The sequence below is a fragment of the Dermatophagoides farinae genome, chromosome 8, assembly GCF_024713945.1.
Source record: "Dermatophagoides farinae isolate YC_2012a chromosome 8, ASM2471394v1, whole genome shotgun sequence".
NCBI classification, from domain to species: Eukaryota; Metazoa; Arthropoda; class Arachnida; order Sarcoptiformes; family Pyroglyphidae; genus Dermatophagoides; species Dermatophagoides farinae.
The window spans coordinates 3,103,122-3,124,027 of NC_134684.1; the positions used below are offsets into that span (position 1 = coordinate 3,103,122).

The 20,906-nt window shown below is 29.7% G+C and overlaps 1 protein-coding gene across 1 annotated transcript in view; it reads left to right on the top strand.

The window, feature by feature from the left end:
* Positions 1-668: 668 nt before the first annotated feature.
* The window catches only part of LOC124496176 (uncharacterized), a 32,491-nt gene continuing 12,253 nt past the window's right edge, over positions 669-20,906 (top strand). Inside the window, 5 exon segments of the mRNA XM_075733297.1 lie at positions 669-958; positions 6,395-7,216; positions 9,780-10,160; positions 16,436-16,597; positions 16,809-18,277. Coding sequence (XP_075589412.1) covers positions 856-958; positions 6,395-7,216; positions 9,780-10,160; positions 16,436-16,597; positions 16,809-18,277 — 2,937 coding nt within the window. The 5' untranslated portion in view covers positions 669-855.

Below are 20,906 nucleotides of genomic sequence, written 5' to 3' on the forward strand. Positions count from 1 at the left end.
CATGAAGTATTGAATTATGGAAAAAAATGTCTCTTTTCTTTTTCTTTTGCTCATTCAATCAAAAGTGATCATTATTATCCACCATCATCACCATCATCATCATCATTACATGTGGTATAATTATTATGATCTAATCTGATCTACAATTTTTTTTTCTTTTGGCTGATCATCATCATCATCATCATTATTGGCTATCTTGAAATCGATTATTATTCAGACAGTTATTGTCATGTGTGCATGTGTGTGTGTATTTCGATTTTGATAATATAATGATATTGTCATCATGATGATAATTTTTTTTTCTCGAATAAGAAACGACTATTATCACCATCATTATCATCATCATCATTAGAATTTTTTTCTCTTTGGCAATATTCTATATTCTAAAAATTATTCATCCACAGAATACACATGTAAAACTTTTTTTTTATCATTTGATGGTTGGTCACTGCAATTGTTATTCATATTTTTAATGAATCATCATCTTGAAATAATAAAATTTCTTTAAAAAAAGATGCAAATCATTTTTTTTATTGGCCAAGTAAGATGATCACATTATTATCATCATCATCAATATTTGTATACAAAATGTGCCAAGTTCAATCATTATTCCATCATGATGGGGGTGGTGGTGGTGGCGGTGGCAGTGGTGTCAGTAGTAGTAGCCATCATCATCATCGTCATTGTCATCGTATTGCAATTTTTTTTCTATTTTATCTTCAAATTTTTATCTCAATTACATTGTTAATAACGACAAATAATAAAATTTTTGTACATTGTCATCATCATCATCAACAACAACAACAACAACGAGCTAAATCAACCGAATCTTCATCATCATCATCTACATCAACGATGAATGGATCCAGATCAAATCCAATTACATCGACAATAAAATGGCCCATTTCAATGGATAATGGTGTAGTATTTAAACAACAACTACTACTACCACTAGAACGTAAGTCAAAGATCAAAATGAATGCAAATTTTAAATTTGATTTTATTTCTGCATTTCTATATTTAAAAAAAAAATTGTCATCAATGTCGTTGACAATGTTGTCTCTTTAAGTACAAAATTAGAATTTGCATCTCATTTTACTGATCACATTATCATCATCATCATCATCATCATCATATAATTTGCATAAATTTAATTTTTAAAATTTAAATAAAACGATGATGATGATGATGATTAAATAGACTTGGTTCAATTAAGTTGCATTTCAGAAAGATCTGGAAAGATTATCGAGTGAAAGCATCAATTCAAATTAATGGTGGACATCAAAAAAAACACCAAACACACCCACATATTCACGATAGAATCCAAAGATTTTGATTTTATTTCCACCGAAGAAAAAAATTCCATTGATTAACCAGATTGTTTTTTTTTCGGTGTTTTTTTTTCTTGTGAAAAAAAGAATCCGATTCCAACTAAATTCTGATGAAAATGTGATAATTAATTTTTGTTTTCTTTTAGCCAAAAAAAAAAAAAAAAAAATTCTGTCTTTCAGATTATTGGGCGACACCATTTTATATATACAAGTATTAATTTGGTTCGACATTTCTTTCTGTCGTTCATTTTGATGACTAACATTTGTATCAGTTGTTTGTGTGTGTGTGTGTACGATATGTAAGGGATTTGTTTGAATTAATTTTGATCAACAAAAAAACAAAAATAACGCATACGACAACAATAATCGAACAATGTGTTTTCGAATCAAACAGAAAATGGCTACTGCTGCTGCTGCTCTAAGCAGTAAGGAAAGGGAGAAAACAAAAAAAATGTTTGATCTGCCATTCAATGTTGGCCATTGGTTTTGATCATCATCATCATTAGCCATTGTTCGGTTTGGCCATCTTTTTTTTTTTTTTTTTTTTTTGATTGTTCGAATAAAAGACGACTACTGATTTTCCTCAATATTTATCGATCAATCTCAATAATATACACTGCTTTTGGCCTGTACAGAAAAAAAACTGACCAAGTAATGATAACAAATAGAATTTTGGTGGGCTGATTTTTTTTTTTTTTTGGCCTGTCGTATTTTCACAGTTAATTTTTGGTTATGTTTTGAGCAAAAGGAAAAAAAATTCTTTTTTCTTGTCCATGGGTACAGTGTCAATTTTTTTTCTGCTTGCTAGTTCCATTATTTTTTTATTTTTTTTTTTTGGTTCGTTCTTTTCGTCGTACGACAGTTCAATCTTCAGTTTGGTGTTGGTGTTGGTATTGTGTATGTATGTTTGGAACATTGTCAAAATTCTGTCGTCTTTTATTCTTTGTCCGGTTTTTTTTCATTTTATTTTTACTTCACTTCTGGGTTCCATACAATATTATCATACATGGACAATCTTTGGTTGGTCAATTCACCATCATCATCATCATCATCATCATCAACATTGAATAATACAACCCGGCATAGTGAATAGTGAAAAAAAAATACGAAGACAAAATATTAGCAAGCTATTAGTAGCCATACAGACATCATCATCATCATCATCATCATTTTCATTCATCCTGTATAGAATGAAAATGAATACACTACTACTATTCATTGTTTGAATTGAATGAATTGAGACATCATCATCATCATCAGCAAACAGAATAAAAGTAGGAAAGAATAATAAAAATAAAAAAAAATTGGCAACGACAATCACTGCAACAGCGACGATGATGACGATGATGATGATGAAACATGAAAAACAGGAACAAAAAAAAAAAATTTTTTTTTTGCACATTTTTTTTTGGCTGTTTTGTTGAATGTCACACACCATAAAATGAAATTCATTCATTCGATTGGTTCATTTTTTTTTTTGGTTGAAAAAAAAGCGAGACTTTGGTTTGTTGTGTGTGTGTATGTGGTTAGTGTAATAATCATCTATCCGGTCCATTTGATTTTGGTTTGTCTAATTGAAAAGATGATGAACTACAGTACAGCATGGCAAAAATTTTTTTTTTTCATCTATAAATACATCAGTAGTGTCTTCTTTTTATTTGGAATTTTGTTTTCAGCCTATTAATGTTGTCGTGTGGTTATTCATCCAAAAACGAAATGGATATCTTGCCTTTTTTTTGTTACATCAAAAAAAAAAAAAAATTTTTTTTTGTCATTTGGATTTTACATCCGAAAATGAACCAAAAAAATTTTTTCTTCTAATTAAACTTATCAGTATCAGGGTACATGATATAGCTATAATGGCTACATTGAATCAATTTTTTTTGTTTGTTTGTTTTGAACATTGAAAATTGAATTGAATCATATCATATTTCCGATATAATTATATAATGAACATAAAAAAAAAACACACCAGTAACAAGAATCATTTTGAAACAATTATCCAGTGTAAAAAAAATGCTGATGATGGAATCACTCGACCCAATCTAATTGATATTTTTGCTTGTTTTGTTTTGTTACCCACTTATCGCTGTATTTTTTGTTTTTGTTTTTTCATTTCTGAAATATTTAGGCCAACCGTTTTGATTTATTTTCATATTTCTTATTGGATTCACCGATCGGTTTTTTTTCGTTGTTGTTGTTGTTGTTGTTGTTTTACTGTTGAAGAAAAAACACCAGATTTTTCTTTAAACAATGGGAATGTGAAAAACCTAACAGAATTTGCCTCAAACATTTGCCAAACAGAATAAAAAAAATACATCGAACCCTGTGTGTGTGTGTATGTGTATCAATCAATCAATTGAAATGGTGACTATTGACAATGAATTCAGTAAGAACATCATCAACAATGACAATCACAATGATGATGACGATGAAGACGATCAATTTTTTTTCTTGCTTCTTGCTTCTTTTTGCTCTACCCGTTTTCTAATCGAACTTGGAGAAAGAAAGAAACAAAATATAAAAAAAACTTTACAACAAGACAATTCGTATGGTCGTTGTCTTTTTTTTTTTTTTTTAGTTTGTCGTTCGTAGTTTTTTTTTCTCTTCTTTTTTTTCTTGAAAAGAAGCAAAACATCCATTAAAAATCAACTCTGTCGTTTTCGTTGTCGATGTCGATGTCGATGTTTCAGGAACGATTTTTTTTTGTTTTCTGGTGCATATAGATATCATGTCTGGTTTGGGTTGACTGGTTGAAATTGTTACAAAAAGAGTGAGAGAGAGAGAGAGAGAGAGAGAAAAAAAAAAAACGTTGCCTAACATCAGTTATCAATAACGGTCATTATTCAACTTCCTAAATAGATTTTGAGATTTCTTCAAATACAACAACGAAAAAAAAACCTACTTGTCTTGTCTTCGTTTTATTTTCTTTGAATAAATGAATGATTGTAGAAACGAATCGAATAAATGGTTGGCTTGCCACACCATTTCAATGGTATGGTGTTTTTTTTTATTCTTCTTCTTCTTCTTTCTTTCGATGATACATGCACAAACACACAACAGAATGGCTCGTGTTTCAAATCAAAAAAAAAAAAAAAAAAATCAAACGAAATGTGGATATGTGGCCCATATAATAATCATTCAATGGCGACTAATTAAAAATGATGATGACCACCATATTTGATTTGTTTCAATCACATAATCTTCAATGATGAAATTGTGTTATGATTAGTGTATATATGATCATAATAATCTTTGTCAATTTGATTCACTTTTCATGGAAAAAAAATCCGAGCATTTTTTTCCCCTATTCACATAGAGAATCCATTGAATCGAGACGTATCTCTTCTCTTTTTTTTTTGTAAACGACAAAAACCATAAATTATTGATTGATAAACTGGGAGAAAAAAATTCCTTGATTCAAGAATTGAAACTTTTACCATAGTGGACAATATCCATTTTACGGTGTGTGTGTGTGTGTGTCTGTGTCTCAGTTTTGAAAATCGTCAATTCTGTCCTGTCCATACAACATGCACACATATAACGAAACAATCGATCACTTGATCCAAAATGGAAAATTCTACTTTGTCCACGCAAACACACACACACACACACACACACGCCGATGAGATTGTTGTTGTTGTGTCGTCGTCATCGTCGTTTTAGTTTATAGTTTTGACATGTCAACGTGACAAACACATGTCTACAGGGCCTTTATACTATAAAATGAAAAAAAAAATTGTTTTCATCCAAATAGGCGTGTGTGTGTGTGTGTCCGAATAAACAAAATGGACATGTGCATCAACATCATCATCATCATACATCTGGCTTATTTCATTGATTTTTTGTTGTTGTTGTTGTTTATTTGAAATTAAAAAAAACAACAACAACAACAACAACAAACGACATGACAAGAATGAAACATGTCCATCACAAAGTTGTTTCAATGTTCCAGTGTTTCTTTTTACTATATGAACACCATTGGTGGTGGTGGTGGTGGTGGACACTTTATTTTTATTCTTTTTTTTTGCTTTTGTCGTTATTTTCCATCATTTGCTTTCAGATGTATCAATGACATTGACATCTCAAACGCACACACACACACACACGGACAATTTAAGTTCATGTTTAATGTCTTTGATCTTTACTTACTTTGAATGGTTCCAGTTGATGATTCCAATAAAGAAAAAAAAATATTCGAATTCTTTGATCTCATTGCGGTTTTTTTTGGTTGTTGTTGTTGTTGTTGTTTCATTTCCAAAGTCAAAAGTCTTTAATTTAATTGCCAAAACCAATTCTTGTTTATTTCACTATTCCATTTCATTGCGGTTTTTATTTTTGGTTTTTTTTTCTTCTCGAATTTCCTTTCATCTGTCTCGACCAGAGTCGGTCTTTCAGATTCGATTGTTGTTGTTGTTGTTGTTATTATTATCATTGCTGCTGTTTCGGGATTTGGAATTTTTTGGGAACATACAAAAGTCAAATTAATCTAATTATCGTTTGTTGTTGTTGTTGTTGTTGTTGTCATTTTTATTTCAGTGGATGTTTTTTTTTTTTTATCTGGATCAATGTGCAATACTTGCATATACATCTATAATATGTTCTGATGATTCGTTATGAATAATAACCCCCCCCCCCGAACACGAATTTTATTTTCTCTAATTTTGACTGTTTAGAATTCTTTTGTAGAATTTAAATTTTTTTTTCTTTTTTTCCATTCTGTTGGATCATTTTATTATTATTATTATTCGATTTGTTCGCATCATCATTATCATCAGTGTGGAATAAAATTTGCCTGAAGCTTCTATAGAACACTAAGACCAAGAACTTTTCAAGAAATTTAAAATTCAAAATACACACATCGCATACACACACACACACACACACACGAATTTATCGTTATTAGATTTGCAGAATATTTTTATTCATTCATTGTTGATTCTATGGAGAAAAAAAAGTTTTTGTTGAGAAAAAAAAAATTCCACATTTTAAATTATTAAAAATTAATTCAATTTTTTTTTCTTTGATTCTTTTTTTTTTCTTATTCTGTACATTCTTATTAGATGAAAATATTCTCCAACGGAATAACGAATCATCGGAAATGGTCGGAAACAGTAGTAGCAGTAGTAGCAGTAGTAGTGGTGGTGAACATCTACGACGAGTGATACGTTCATATGTTGAAACATTACATCATCATCATCATTATTATGAGCTTCATTCATCATCAACTTCATCAATTAATTCAATATCATCATCATCATTATCATCGAATGGACCATCATCATCATCATCATCGGCAACATTGTTATCGACAAATATTTGGCCAAATATAGCTTATATACCATATTTTATACAAGAACCATATGGATTTGTAAAATATTCCAATCAATATGGTCATCAATTGCCTTGTCAAATTGGATTTCGAAAAGTTTTACTTGATACATCATCATCATCATCCACAGCATCACATTTACGATCAAAAGATGGTCATTTTTTTGATAATAATAATAATAACAATAATAATGAATATGATATTGAAAATTTAATATCAAAAATATATTGGGAAGTACGTGATGAACGTTCATTGAATGATGAACAATATGTACCGGCATTAGATGTAACCGGTATACGTGAACACCGTTCAGATGGTTCATTAGCATTTATGCCTTTTGGTTATGAACAATCATCATCATCATCATCATCATCGATTGATTCTAAATCATCATCATCATCAACGTCCAACAATAATAACAATAATCAAATCAATATGAATACAGCCTATACAAGTATTGCAAATGAATTACACAATAGTCTTTATCGTTGTGTTGTTGAATTTAACGGTGGTTTAGGTAGAATTATTTCCCGTTCAATACATGTTACTGTTGGTAAGTGTTGGAATGGAATTTTTTTTTCGTTTTTTTTTGCATTCAATATTTCAAATACACACACACACACATTTACACACACACATCTATGGAGATGCACAAAAAAAAGCAAAAGAAATCAATAACATTATGGAAAATGAAAATTGAATGACATACAATTCTGTTATACAATATATGAAATCTGTGGAAAAAATTTTTTTCTTTTTCAAATTTTTTTTTTCGATAGCGTGATACATCAAACACCATCACCACAGTGACATTGACAATGACAGCAGCAGCAGCAGCAGTGGAACATTGCATTTTTTGTTTTGTTTTTTTGCTCGTTAAATTTGTCCAAACATCATCAATTGATTATGATGTCTTTTACAGTTTTTAATGCAACGGATATTATATTGTCGTGCGTGGGTGTGTGTGTGTGTGTGTGTGTGTGTATGAACAAACATTGTTTTTTTTTTACTTACCCTCCATCCATCGATATATCATAACATAATATACACGTCAATGACGATGATGATGATGATGATGATAAAACTGAAATTGATTTGATCCGGATTTCCAAAACAAAAACAAAAAAAAAAATTAAATTTACTTTTTATTCTGTGATGTGAGGAAAATTTGTGTGTGTGTGTGTTATAAAGCTTGAAATTTTTTTTACTGATCATCATCAGATGTTCCGGAATTTTTTTTTTTTTTTTTTTGCTATCCGTTCAAATGGTTAGTTTGGAAAGTTTTTCCTCAAAAATTTTTGTTATTTTTTCCGGTTTCTCGTCTCCATCATGTTATCATGTTGTCATGTTGTTCAATATAAACAATTATCATACACATAAACTAGAATGGGAATTTAAAAAACGAGTTCAGATTTTATAACGGAATTTAGAAATTGTCGGTATAAAATCCGATAACTGAAAAACCGGAAAACTTGAACTTTTAAAAATATCAAAGGATTGATATGAAGAGAAAAATTAATACAGGGCATCTGATTATGTTTAAATCTGTTTTGTTTGAAACTAAGGAATGACAAAGAGAAAATAGAAATTCTATTTGGATAAATATTCTATATATAAAAAATGAATCAATCATACACAATGCTCCATCTCCATCATTTACACTTGTATCCATCGGTCATTTTTTGTTGTTGTTGTTGTTTCGAATGTTTCGATATAAACAACAACAACATCAACAGCAGCGACAAAATACAAATGAATGAATGAGAAAAAAAAACAAGCAAAAGAAATTAATCGAGTTGTCGAGTTCAGAAATTACTACTTCTGTTGTCGTCATTTTCTTATCATCATCATCATCATTATTATCATGGCCACCATGATGATCAAAAAAAGAGAGACAAAAAAAAACAAAGTTGCGGCACATTAATTCTAATCATTATTGAACCATTGATCAAATCATTATTTTCATTATTATGCCCATTCGATTAACAACTGTGAATGGATATTGATTATTCTGTCTGCCTGTGTGTGCCTGTGTGTGTGTGTGTGTGTGTGTGTGTATTGGAAATGATTTTTGTTTTTCACTCACACTTTCTGGATAAAAAAAAAATTGGTCAATTTGGTAAAAACGAATGAGGCCAGAAATAAAGTTTTCCAACAACAACAATTTCAAACGAAACATGTGTCGCTATTTTGTGGATAAGATTTTTATTCTTTTTTTTCTTCATTCTTAGTTCTGTCTTTTTTGCTTTTGTCAAAATGTTATGACATGAATCATGAAGATTTTTATTCTTATTTTTTTTTGGCCGACTAGAAAACTTTAGCTGCTTTCGATTAGTGTGTTTCACCAGATCGGCCAAGGAAGCATCATCGGCTAAAAATTTTTCTTTCTTTCTTTCTTTCTTTCGTTAGGTGAGAAAGTTTCCGAAACATAATAAAAACATCGAAACAATCTGTAACAAGAATGAAACTTTGACCGAGAGAACAAAAAAAACTTTTTTTCTTTCAATTTACGTTTAAATCATTTTTTTTTTGTTTGGAGATGATGCCATTGCATATAATTGTTTTAATTGTCATCGATAACAATGATGATGATGATGATGGAGCAATGAAAACTGACATCTGCCTATATTCATTGTTCTATATTCTTTTGATTACTAGATTTTTTCATTCATTTCATTCATTTTAATATTTTTTATTCATTCATTCGAATCATGAATATCATAATCATCGTCATCCTAATGATGACGATAATTGAGTTGAATGTAAGAATTGATGCAAAAAAGAATGAGAAGAAAAAGAAATTATCACATCATAAAATTAATAAGACACACACACACACACACACACAACGCACTCATTAATTGTGAATGTTTTGAATAATGAGCATAGTGGTGGTGGTGGTGGTGGTGGTTGTCACCCAGAATATTATTAAACCGAAAAAAGAATTGAACCAAAAAAAAAAAATGAGCGATTCAAATGAAAATAGACAGCCATCATCATCATCATCATCATGAAATAATGACGATATATAAGTGGAAACAAAATGAATTATTAAAATTTTCAGATTCATTCATTTTTGTCTTTTTTTTTCTCTCTCTCTCTCTCATTCATTGTAGTTTTTGAAAAGAATTTTGCATCTTCACCATCATCATCGTCATCTTCATCGCCATCCAGCATAGCATCATCAACGACAACAACAACAACAACAACAAACATACAACCACCAAGTATACGTGCATACGATACAACTGTAACCGATGGTAATGATGCAATAATAAAATGTACAAGTACATCTGATCTATATCAAGTGGTTGCATGGATAACCGATGATGATGATATTATATTACCATTTGATTATCAATATCAATTACAACAACAAGATATGATCACAACTACTATGGGCAACTATGGTTCAAATACTGGACAACAACAACAACAACAACAACAACAACATCATCATCATAATGGTAATGGTTATAGTTATTATACGAATTTTTGTAAGTATACAGAATATATTCTTTTTTTTAAATGGTTCAAATCTCGAAAAACCAAAATGAATGATGATTTCATTTTTGAAGCATTGCATTTTTTTTTAATTATAATTTTTCTACTTTATTTTGTTTTGTTTTGTTCATCATTTTATTTTTCTACAAAAATTTTAATTCAAATTCATATGAATTTTTCAAGTTTCTCTTCATATTTTTTTTTTTGTTTTCAAAAGTTTTTTTTTTGTTTTGTTTGTTGACACAAAATGGAAAGCGTTGAAGTGAAAATCTGAAACTAAACTAGAGAAAAAATGTATGTGATTGTAGATTTTCATCATTTTTGTTTGTGAATTTTTTTTTCGTATTTCTCATTTTGAACAAAAATTTCGGTTCAAATGTTTTGACTTTTGTACTCTGTTTGTAGTCATTGTTATGTGAGAGATGCAACGACATCAGAATCTAGCATACGCACACACACACACAAAACACACCGTTGACCGCTTGAACAATTTTTCAACCATTGTAATGAACATTACGGGTATTAATTTGGATTCCGAATATAATTAATTATGTAACAACAACAACAACAAAAACAACGACAACAACAACAACGAAAATGAATCTAGAAAGAATTATAAATGATATGCTTGGCAAATGAAAAAATTTTTTTTTTTGTTTCCTGATGATTCCAAGTAATTCCATTGGTCTATCTAACGATATTTGCTCAGTTGGCTGGCTGGCTGGCTGGCTTGCTTGCTTGCTGCTTGATTCATACATATACTGTGTGTGTTTATGAAACAAAAAATAATAATAACAGCAAGCAAAAAAAAAAAAAAAAAAACACAAGATTCAAGCCGAAAAAAAAGTAAAAATTCAATAAATCACTCAACCACTCTTTTTTTTCTTTTTTTTTCTTTACTTTCTCTCTCGGAAAATGGTACTCTTTTTATTTCATCTTTATCGTTGTGTTCACATTCATTCATTCATTCTGTCATGATGAATTCAATGAGAGAGAGAGAGAGAGAGAGAGAAAAAATAAAATTTTTTTTTCTTTTACTTCAAAAATACTTAACCTTTTGATCTTCGCTCCTATTTTTTTTCTCTGTGTATGGAATTATTGCATCGTTTTCTTCTCTCTATGTGTGTGTGTGTGTGTTTTGGATCCCCAAGGCCAACTATTTCCCATCCCCAATTTTTGTTGTTGTTGTTGTTTATAATTTGACAGATTGTCTCCATGAAAGATTTTTTTTCATGGCGACATTTCCATACCATTGGATGGATAGTGTTTATACAGAAACAAACACACACACACACATTAGTAGTAGTTGGCCTTATTTATTTATTTGGAAAAAAAACTCGAAACCCAAACAGAGTTTGAAGATTGATTTTTTTTTTATTTTTCTTGCCATTTTTTGCGATGCTTTTCTTGTCTGCGTGTGTGTGTGTGTGTGTCTGTTTTTTTCGTTTCATTTAGAACGAAATTCAATCACATCAATATTGACGATCTATAGATTCTCGAAAAAAAAGCCAAAAACAAAATTTAACATAATCATGATGAAGAATCATCTCAATGATCTATAGCAGAAAAAAAAGTCACAAAAACATTTAATGAAATCATCATTATTATAGATTAATATAGATTAAATAGGGAAAACCACCGTTCCCTCTGTCCTCCCCTCCCCATAATTGAGTGAAGAAGATGATGATGATGATTTTTTTTCTTCGCCCGATTGTTGTTTATACGTTGACAATGATTCCCACTATATATATAGTGTATGATAACCGATCACGATTTTTTTTTTATTTTGATGAAGAAATTTTCGCTTGATTTAGTTTTCAATTTTTCTTTGATTTTCAATTGTTTTCATCGCACACACACACACACACACACAAACATTGAGCCTTTTAACCTTTTTTTTTTTTTTTTTTTTTTGGTTACATGAAAGATGAAATTTTGAATTCATATATTACGTATACATACAAAGTGTGTGTGTGTGTGTGTGTGTGTTCACTTGAACTAGGTTTGTTTTGCTTTATTTTTGTTTTTTTTTCACCCACCCATATATCCACCAGTTTGTGTTGGTTCATTTCATTCAAAGATTAATGATCATGGATCATTATTCCATTGCGTATTTTTTTATTCTGGATCGTGGCTGTTTGTCGTTTGGTTTCTGTGTGTTTTTTTTATATTTTTCAATAGTCTACGATGATGATGATGATGATGATGAACAACAATAATAAATTCTCATCGTAACCAGGCTGTAACACTGTGTAAACGTCAATTCCAAGTTTGTGTGTGCATGTGTGTGTGTGTGTGTGTGTATGGAGTGTCGTTTATTTTCTCTGGTGTTTCAGGAATGAAAATGAAAATTAAATTAATTAAATTTTATAATAAAAAAAACGATGCTCTAGTTTCATCCATTTTGTCCGGATACATCGTCAAAGAAAAAGACACCAAGAATTCATTCATTGAATAATTCCGTGAGATCCAGATGAGAATCAAATGAATATATACAACATTAGGAAGAAGAAAAAAAAATAAAAAAAAACACTAAGATCAACATCAAGAGTTAAGGAGAGAATGCTTGAATAATACGTGAATTGATTTTATAATTTTTTTTAGGTCTGCTAAGGTTTATTCGCACAGCACAGAATTTTTTTTTCTTTTTTTTCTCCACTAAAAACAACATTCTCAACAATAGTTTGTCTTTTTCTCACTATTCTATGGTTTACATGTCCACTTTTTTTTGTGTGTGTGTGTGTAAGTTGAACACACTACACCACTTAACAACGTCAAATCAGTGAAGAAAAAAAAACCGAATGTAGTTTTTCATTTGTCATCATCATAATCATTGTTATCATTATCATATAGGTGTGTTATAGGGTGAACGAGAAAGAATAAAATTTGAATAATTGTTATCACTCTTCATCTGGGTTATGGTTTGTTATATTATTGTTATGATATATGAAAATTGTCAGTTTTTTTTCCAGTCACACAATTATGATTCGTATTCCTTGTGTTTCAAATTGGTTATTTTTTTCCATTTTTTGCCACTCTGAGCATCGTGATTTAACCACACTCACGGAAACATAGTTTACTGTGGTGGTAAAGAAAAAAAAATTTGCATATAATTGCATCTATAATGACAATAAATACATACAATATATATAGGAATTTATTCAGAATTTGAATCATCCGTGAACCAAAAAAAAAAAATCATCATCATTATCACCATAAAGAAGATATACCAAATACAATGGCCAATTGGAATAATTATTTCCAATTTTTTTTCGCTTTCTTTATTGCAATTCAATGTAAATTGTTTTCATCACTGAAAATTATTCACAATAATCATCATCATCATCATCATGATTATTAGCCTCGAAACATTTATGCTTTTCATCCTGTTTCTCTTTCTATCTCTAGCTCATTTATTGATTATTCGAACAAATTTTCTCTACGACCTCATTGAATTCGATAATCGGATGTTGTTGTTATCACAATCGTTGTTCCATAGGACACGCAAATATTATGCAAATATAATCAACAGAACAAAAAAATAAAAGCAGCCGTATATATGATTGAAATAAAATGAACAAAATTGAACATTCATTTTGGTTCAAATTATATTCGAACAAGATTAGATTGATCATCATCATCATCATCATTGTTTTTTTTCTTTCATTATTTCACATTGTTGGATAATTAAAATTTTATGCAAATACCATACTTCTCGTGCAACAACTTAACATTAAAAAAAAAGTTGGCTTCACTGTCGTTATTGGCATAGTCATTAGAACCATTCGCGCGCGTTCACAAATACATTTAAGGCGTTGTTTCATTTCATTTTCATTCATTCATTCGTAGGAGAATTTCTTTTTTTTCTGGGTGTGTGATGTGTGTGTGTGTGTGTGCTAACACACTTTTTTCTTACCAATTCTTAACCACAATTTGATTTTCAATTGAAACGAAAACGAAAACAAAATCAAAATCAAAATTGAAAATGAAAATGAAAAACAAAACAAAAAAAAATGTAACAAGAAAATCAAAAAGATTGAATACTTTTGAATCTTTTCTTCTTCTGTTTTGTTTTTTGTTTTTTTGGTTTTTGGTGAAACCGAGAAACGAAATTAACTTTTTTCCACTCTCACTCACTCACTCTCTCTCGTTCTTTTGTTTAACTAAAATTCACTATGGAAAAAAAAAAATTTTCGATTCTTTTGTATATCTGTGTGTGTGTGTATATGACATCAAAAGGCAACATTTTTACTCATTCACAATCATTCGCCATTCGATTCTATGCTGTTTTCTGTTTGAACATGAAATCGGGATCAAAATGAAATGAAATAAATTGAATAGTAACGCCTTTTTCAATAATCATCATTTCATCTAATATATTCTGGACGCGTGTGCGTGTGTGTGTGTATGATTCAGTTTTTTTTCCAACAGAATTCTGTTGTATATTCTTGTGATATTTCAGATTTAACTTAGGTTTCCTGGTGCTGGTGCTGGCGGTGGTGGTGGTGGTGGTGGCCTTTTTTTTATGATGGCACCCAAATGTGACTATTATTTGAAATATTTTTTTCATTCATTCATTTTCATCAAATCCAAAATGTATTATCGATATGATGATGATGAACGACACAAAAAAAACGAGAATGACAATCAACAAAGATAAAGATTTACGTTTTTTTTTTGTTCACATTTATCATTTTTTTTTGTTTTTGATTTCATTTTCTTAAATTATTGATCACCGCGGTTATTTTTTTTCAATTACATTTCGAGTTTATTCTGTCTCAAAGAATTTGATTTGTAAACCTGAATTTCTTTGTGTCAGGTTTTTTCTTTCAGTTATACAGCTAGTTGTTTTTTTTTTGGCGTTGGTTGTAATCTTTCATGCCATTTTTTTTTGCATGAAAAACACACATATTCAAGATTGAAATCGATTGTTTTCAATTATCAGACCATCATCATCAACAGAAAAAAAGGCGTCCTACCTTTTTTTCTGCTAAACAATAATTTGTTTTATCTTTGATTTTTGCATTTTTGGTCATTTTTTTTGTGCCATACACACTTGTACCATAATGAATGATTTTTTTTCATTTTGATATTGTCAGTTTTTTTTCATTTTTATTCACTTAATGGTTATGGTCATTTAAACATTAATCAATTAGGGTTAAATATTGAATTTTTTTTTCACTGACCACACACACATACACACACACACAAGATAAAATTTTTGATTACAAACAAACGCCTAAAAATCTTTGTCATTTATTTGAATATATAATTCTGCCCATCATCATCATAATCATTATGGCTTTTTCAGGCTGACCATAATAATAATAACATAGTCTTTCAATCAATTCAATTGGGCGATTCTGAATTTGAATGGAGAAAAATAAACAAAAAAAAACATGTGTGTGTTTAGTTAACAATGAACATTGATAAAAATGATTTTCAATTTTCTGTACATAACAAAATTTGCTAATCATGTTCATTTATTCTGATATTGATTTTTTTCGTGTCGATTTTCGTTGTGTTTGTTTTCATTTTTATATATTAATATTAAAATTACAAGGAAAATCTACTTTATACAGCAAACTAATCTTTGATTATGATTACCAACGTATTATCATCTTGTCAATCGATCAAATTGAATATTAGTTGACCTCAAATTTTTTTTTCCACCATCATCATCATTCTTTTATTTGGAAACAATTTTCAAATGCAAAAAAAATGAATGAATGAATCCCTGAACACCAAAGAAAAATGGCACAAAAGATAACATTTGAACCAAATAATAAATAAAGTAGTGAATGCCCATGTGGGCTATCTTTTTTCCATTATTTCTCTGATATTGAAACGATATTGACCAATAATCGATAATTCATGATATTCTGTTATTATGTTCTACACATCTTGACCATTTTATCATATTTTTTTTTGTTTCATTGTCCAAAATGGTTTTGATTACGTTGATAACGGAACAAAAAACAACAACAACAACAAACAGCAGCCATTTGAAAATGATGAAAAAATACAATTCACAACTTGAAAGTTAATAAATAATTCAAAATTGCAAGCCAGCAATATTGTCTTTGTGTTGTTGTTTTCGTTGTTTTAGTTTTATCTGGAATTTTTTTTTCATTTTCCATCTGAAAAAAACTTTCTTTGGATGTTTTTCTTGTTACACAAAATGAAAACGATGCTTACCATTTCACTTTTTCATTCTAAATATTTATCACTGTTGATAATGATGATGATGATTTATATTTCCCCATAGATATACCAGCTGATACAAGATATTATGTACTGCCTTCCGGTGAGCTATTGATTGCCGCCATCCGTACGAATGATCTACGACGACAATTTCGTTGCCGTATGGCACATCGTTTAACCGGTGAACGTTACGATTCATCCAATTGGGCTAGAATTAAATTAAGAGGTAAATGATTTTATTTTTTCTCTTCATTCTTAATCAGTTTTAGTGTTTAAAAATGGCTTTTTCATTATTTAAAAAAACCATAAAATACTAAGCCATTTGATGTATAAATTGATTGTAATAAATCTAATGATGACCGGATAATTGATTCCTTAATCGATTTGGGTTTTTTAATGTTTCGTTTTGTTTTTCTTTATCGAATATATACATATAGATCAATCAAGTCACATTTCGTATAGACCACGATATAATTTGGATGCATCATTACGTCGTACATTGACAATCGATGATGATAATGATTATCCTGATGGTGATGATAACCGTCATCAAAATCATTATTTATCACATAAACCAATTGATATTTATTGTTCATTTGATGCTCAACCACCACCAAATATTACTTGGTATTTTCTCAGTTATTTTGATCCAAAACATTACCGGCGACAACCAGGTGGTGTCGATGATTTTATTGCTCATCATTTAAAGCCTTTACAATCATCATCATCATCATCACAATCAACATCATGGTCAACGCATTATACAATAACTGCCCGTCATATTCGTATAAATCAGCCAACAATTCGTGATGTTGGTACCTATGTTTGTGTTGCCAATAATTCTCATTTTCAAGTTCGCCATGAAACTGATTTACTTTCAAAACGTTTATTACATTTAAATATGACTATTATGAATCATAAAACACATCGTACTGGTTCAGGTCCATATTTACCGGGTGATATATTAACATTATCATGTAATCTAACACATTTATTAACAATGTTTGATCTGTTATCATTATTACCACCATTAATGAATGAACCAAATGATGATGATGATAATGATTTGGATCATAATCATATCGATGATGATTTTATATCACCATCATCATCATCATCTACAAATCTTGATCCAGAATTAGTGAAATATCGTCGTATAAAATTGTTAAATCAAGTGTTACAATCACGTTTTATGATTACTTATTACTGGTATCATAATCAAGTGCCAATCAGTTCGACTATTGATCATAATAATAATAATAATGTTTTCAATAATGACAACAACAAATATGGCCGAACAAATGCTGAAAGGTTTTTTTCTACCAGTAAATCATCGAATAATCCACAACAACAACAACAACAACAACATTATGAAATTTTTGGCCATCAACGAAACGTGCTTCGAATATATGACCTCGAATATTCGGATGCCGGTATTTATCAATGTTTTGTTCGGATAAATGGTGGTCCTGATTTTGAACAATGGTTACAATCATCAACATTGATAACAATGTATCAATCATCACCAAAATTAATACAAACATTCAATGAACAAATATTGATGAATCAACAAGAACTTTCATTGAAATGTATGGCCACAGGTATACCGGCACCAACAATTATTTGGCAAAGAAATCAAATTAATTTAACAGATTTGGATGCCAATTTAATCAATTTACAATACACTGGTTCATCATCATCATCATCATCATCATCGACAAATAATCAACAACATTTATATCGTTATAAAACCAGCACATTTCAATTGAAACCAACAAATTTTTTTACATCACAACCATCATCATCATCATCGTTGTCGTCGTCATCGTCGACAATAATCAAATCTGAACAGCAACTTTTATTTCAAACAGTTTCATATTTCAACATAAGTACATTACGCCCACAGGTTAGTAATAGTTTTTATCGTTACCGTGTTTTTTGTTTGTTTGTTTGTTTGTTATTCATAGAAATCCAAATCATTTTGAATTTTAAATTTTTTTCGTTTGATCTATATATGGATGGAAAAATAAGAAATTTAAATTTAAAAGTTTTTTTTCCTTCCTAGAACCAGTGAGAGAAAGAGAGAGAGAGAGAAAAAAAGACAACAACAACAAATTCTTCAAGGTTCATTTGGTTTCCAATCCAACTTCAACTATGTAATAATAGTCATCGTCCTAATATAAAATTTGATTTGATTTTCGTTCATGTGTGTTGTTGGCCTATTTTGCATAACCAATACACTTTACTTTACTTTAGTTTTTTTTTCTCTCATTTTCTGACTTGTAGATATTTTCCATTTAGAATACATGATGAAATGAAATGAAAAAGAAAAAATTTGAATACGAAAACATAAAGCACAGTGAAAAAAAAAAAATCTACATCTTCATTGAAATTTGCACTATTTGGCCAGCCATTTTGGAAATACTTGTTCTTGTTTGTCGTTGTTTCGTTGTTGTTGTTTCGTTGTTGTTGTTGTTGATGACATGATCTATTCAGATGCAATTTCATTGAATTCATCTACAATTCATACTGGACAGTAGAATAATTTTCCTGTGAATAAAAACTTCTAATGGTCTTCATCCATCCATTCAATGATCATGATGATCATTATTCAATTCTGAATGATGAAATAAAATTCACATCAAGTTTAAAACTTTCATTTTTTTTCTGTTCTCTCTTTCTATTTGTCAGTTTTTACATAAACACCCAAAACACACACACACACATCGCGGATGATTAATCGAAGCAGAAATCAATCGAATAAAGAAAAAAAATCCTGTTAATACTGACCACATACACATTTCATTCATAGAAAATCATTCCATGGATCGAATGATTTTCTTTTTTCTTACGATTCTTTTTTTTCGCCTAATATTGAGCCATTACATTTAATTAATGTATGTTTATGTCCAGTATTTTGTCCATTGCGTGTGTCTGTGTATGTGTGTGTGTGTGTGTGTGTGAATTTCAACAATCTTGATGACTATCAACCGAAACAATACATAAAGATGGAAAAAAAAATCGAATCGAAATTTTCTGTTTCTGTTGAAAACAGAATTATTCAGCCAAAAATAGCAAGCAAACAAGATAAAGTGGCAAAATAAAATGGATGATGACAATGGCGAAAATGAATATGACTATCGGAAATCGATATTAGTGATTGTGATATTTGTGAATGTTTGAATGGCCACAATCATTGGTGATTTTGGCCAACCATAATCATTGACTACTATATATACGGTAACATCACGGTTAACTAATGTTTATCATTTAATGTTTGTGAACAACTGAATCAAACAACTCGACTATGAATTCGAAAGAAAGTTTTGATTAAAAATGGGCCATCTATTAATGAATGGTCAAACCATTAAACCAAGCTATCACTGTATAGTCTAATGGAATTTTGTGATAACATAGATAGATATCTAGAAACTAAAAGTAGAACGATGACAATTCTCATTCTGGATCCATTTTGTATTGTTGCAAACACACATATATATCCGATCACGAATAATAACCAAAACCAAAAGTCCGATTATTTGCTTGTGTCAGTACTAAACATAACTGGATAGTGTTTTTGGTGAATAGTCGTTTGCAATTTTGATCGTAAAAAAATTTTATATCCAAAGTATCGATCGATTATCATTGGCTAGTTTAAACAGAATTCCTATATTATCACAGTGCAGGCGATCTTAATGTGTTTTTTTTATAATGATTCTTGAAACGAATATCATTTCTCAGAATATTATTATTCAAGAAATGATACATTTTATAAATTATAAAAATTATTGATGACAATTGTCATTGTTTTATGAATTTTTATTCATTTCATGATGATATGACGGGTTTTTTTGTTTGTTTCATCATGCTAACAACGATGTAATAACATTAATGATGATGATGATGATGATGATGATAAAATATTCAGAAATGAAATGACCTGCATATTTGCTTACCTATCTACCGATGATGATGATGAAACAAAATATTCTTATCATCATCCATAGTGCATTGTGTTTGTTGATCTAATAGTAATTTTTTTTCTGTTTCTGTAGTGTTTATCAAGCCCCATCATCATCATCATCATATATGAATTTTCTGCATTGAGACATTATAGCACTTGTGGGAATTGCATTTCCACACACACACACACATGAATGAAAAGATGTAACAGACAAAAAAAAATAATATTAATAATCGAAAAGGAAAATGAAGAAGAAGAAGAAGAAGAAGGAAAAAAATTCTCATTTTCCATCCTTTTTTTTCACCATACACCACCGACATATGAAATTTTTTTCTGTCTCATCATCATCATCGTCATCATCTCAATGTCTAATGACACACCCATAAAAAGAGAAAAAAAATCGAGTGAACGGGGAAAAAAACAAAGTTAAAGAATCAAAAAAAAAAAAAATTTTACTTCTAACCATTTCATTTGATGATGATGATGATGATGTAAACATGAAGCTCAATGTGAGCAATTTTGATATATTCAAAGCAGTAGGAAAAGAAAATTCTCTTCATCATCATTTGAA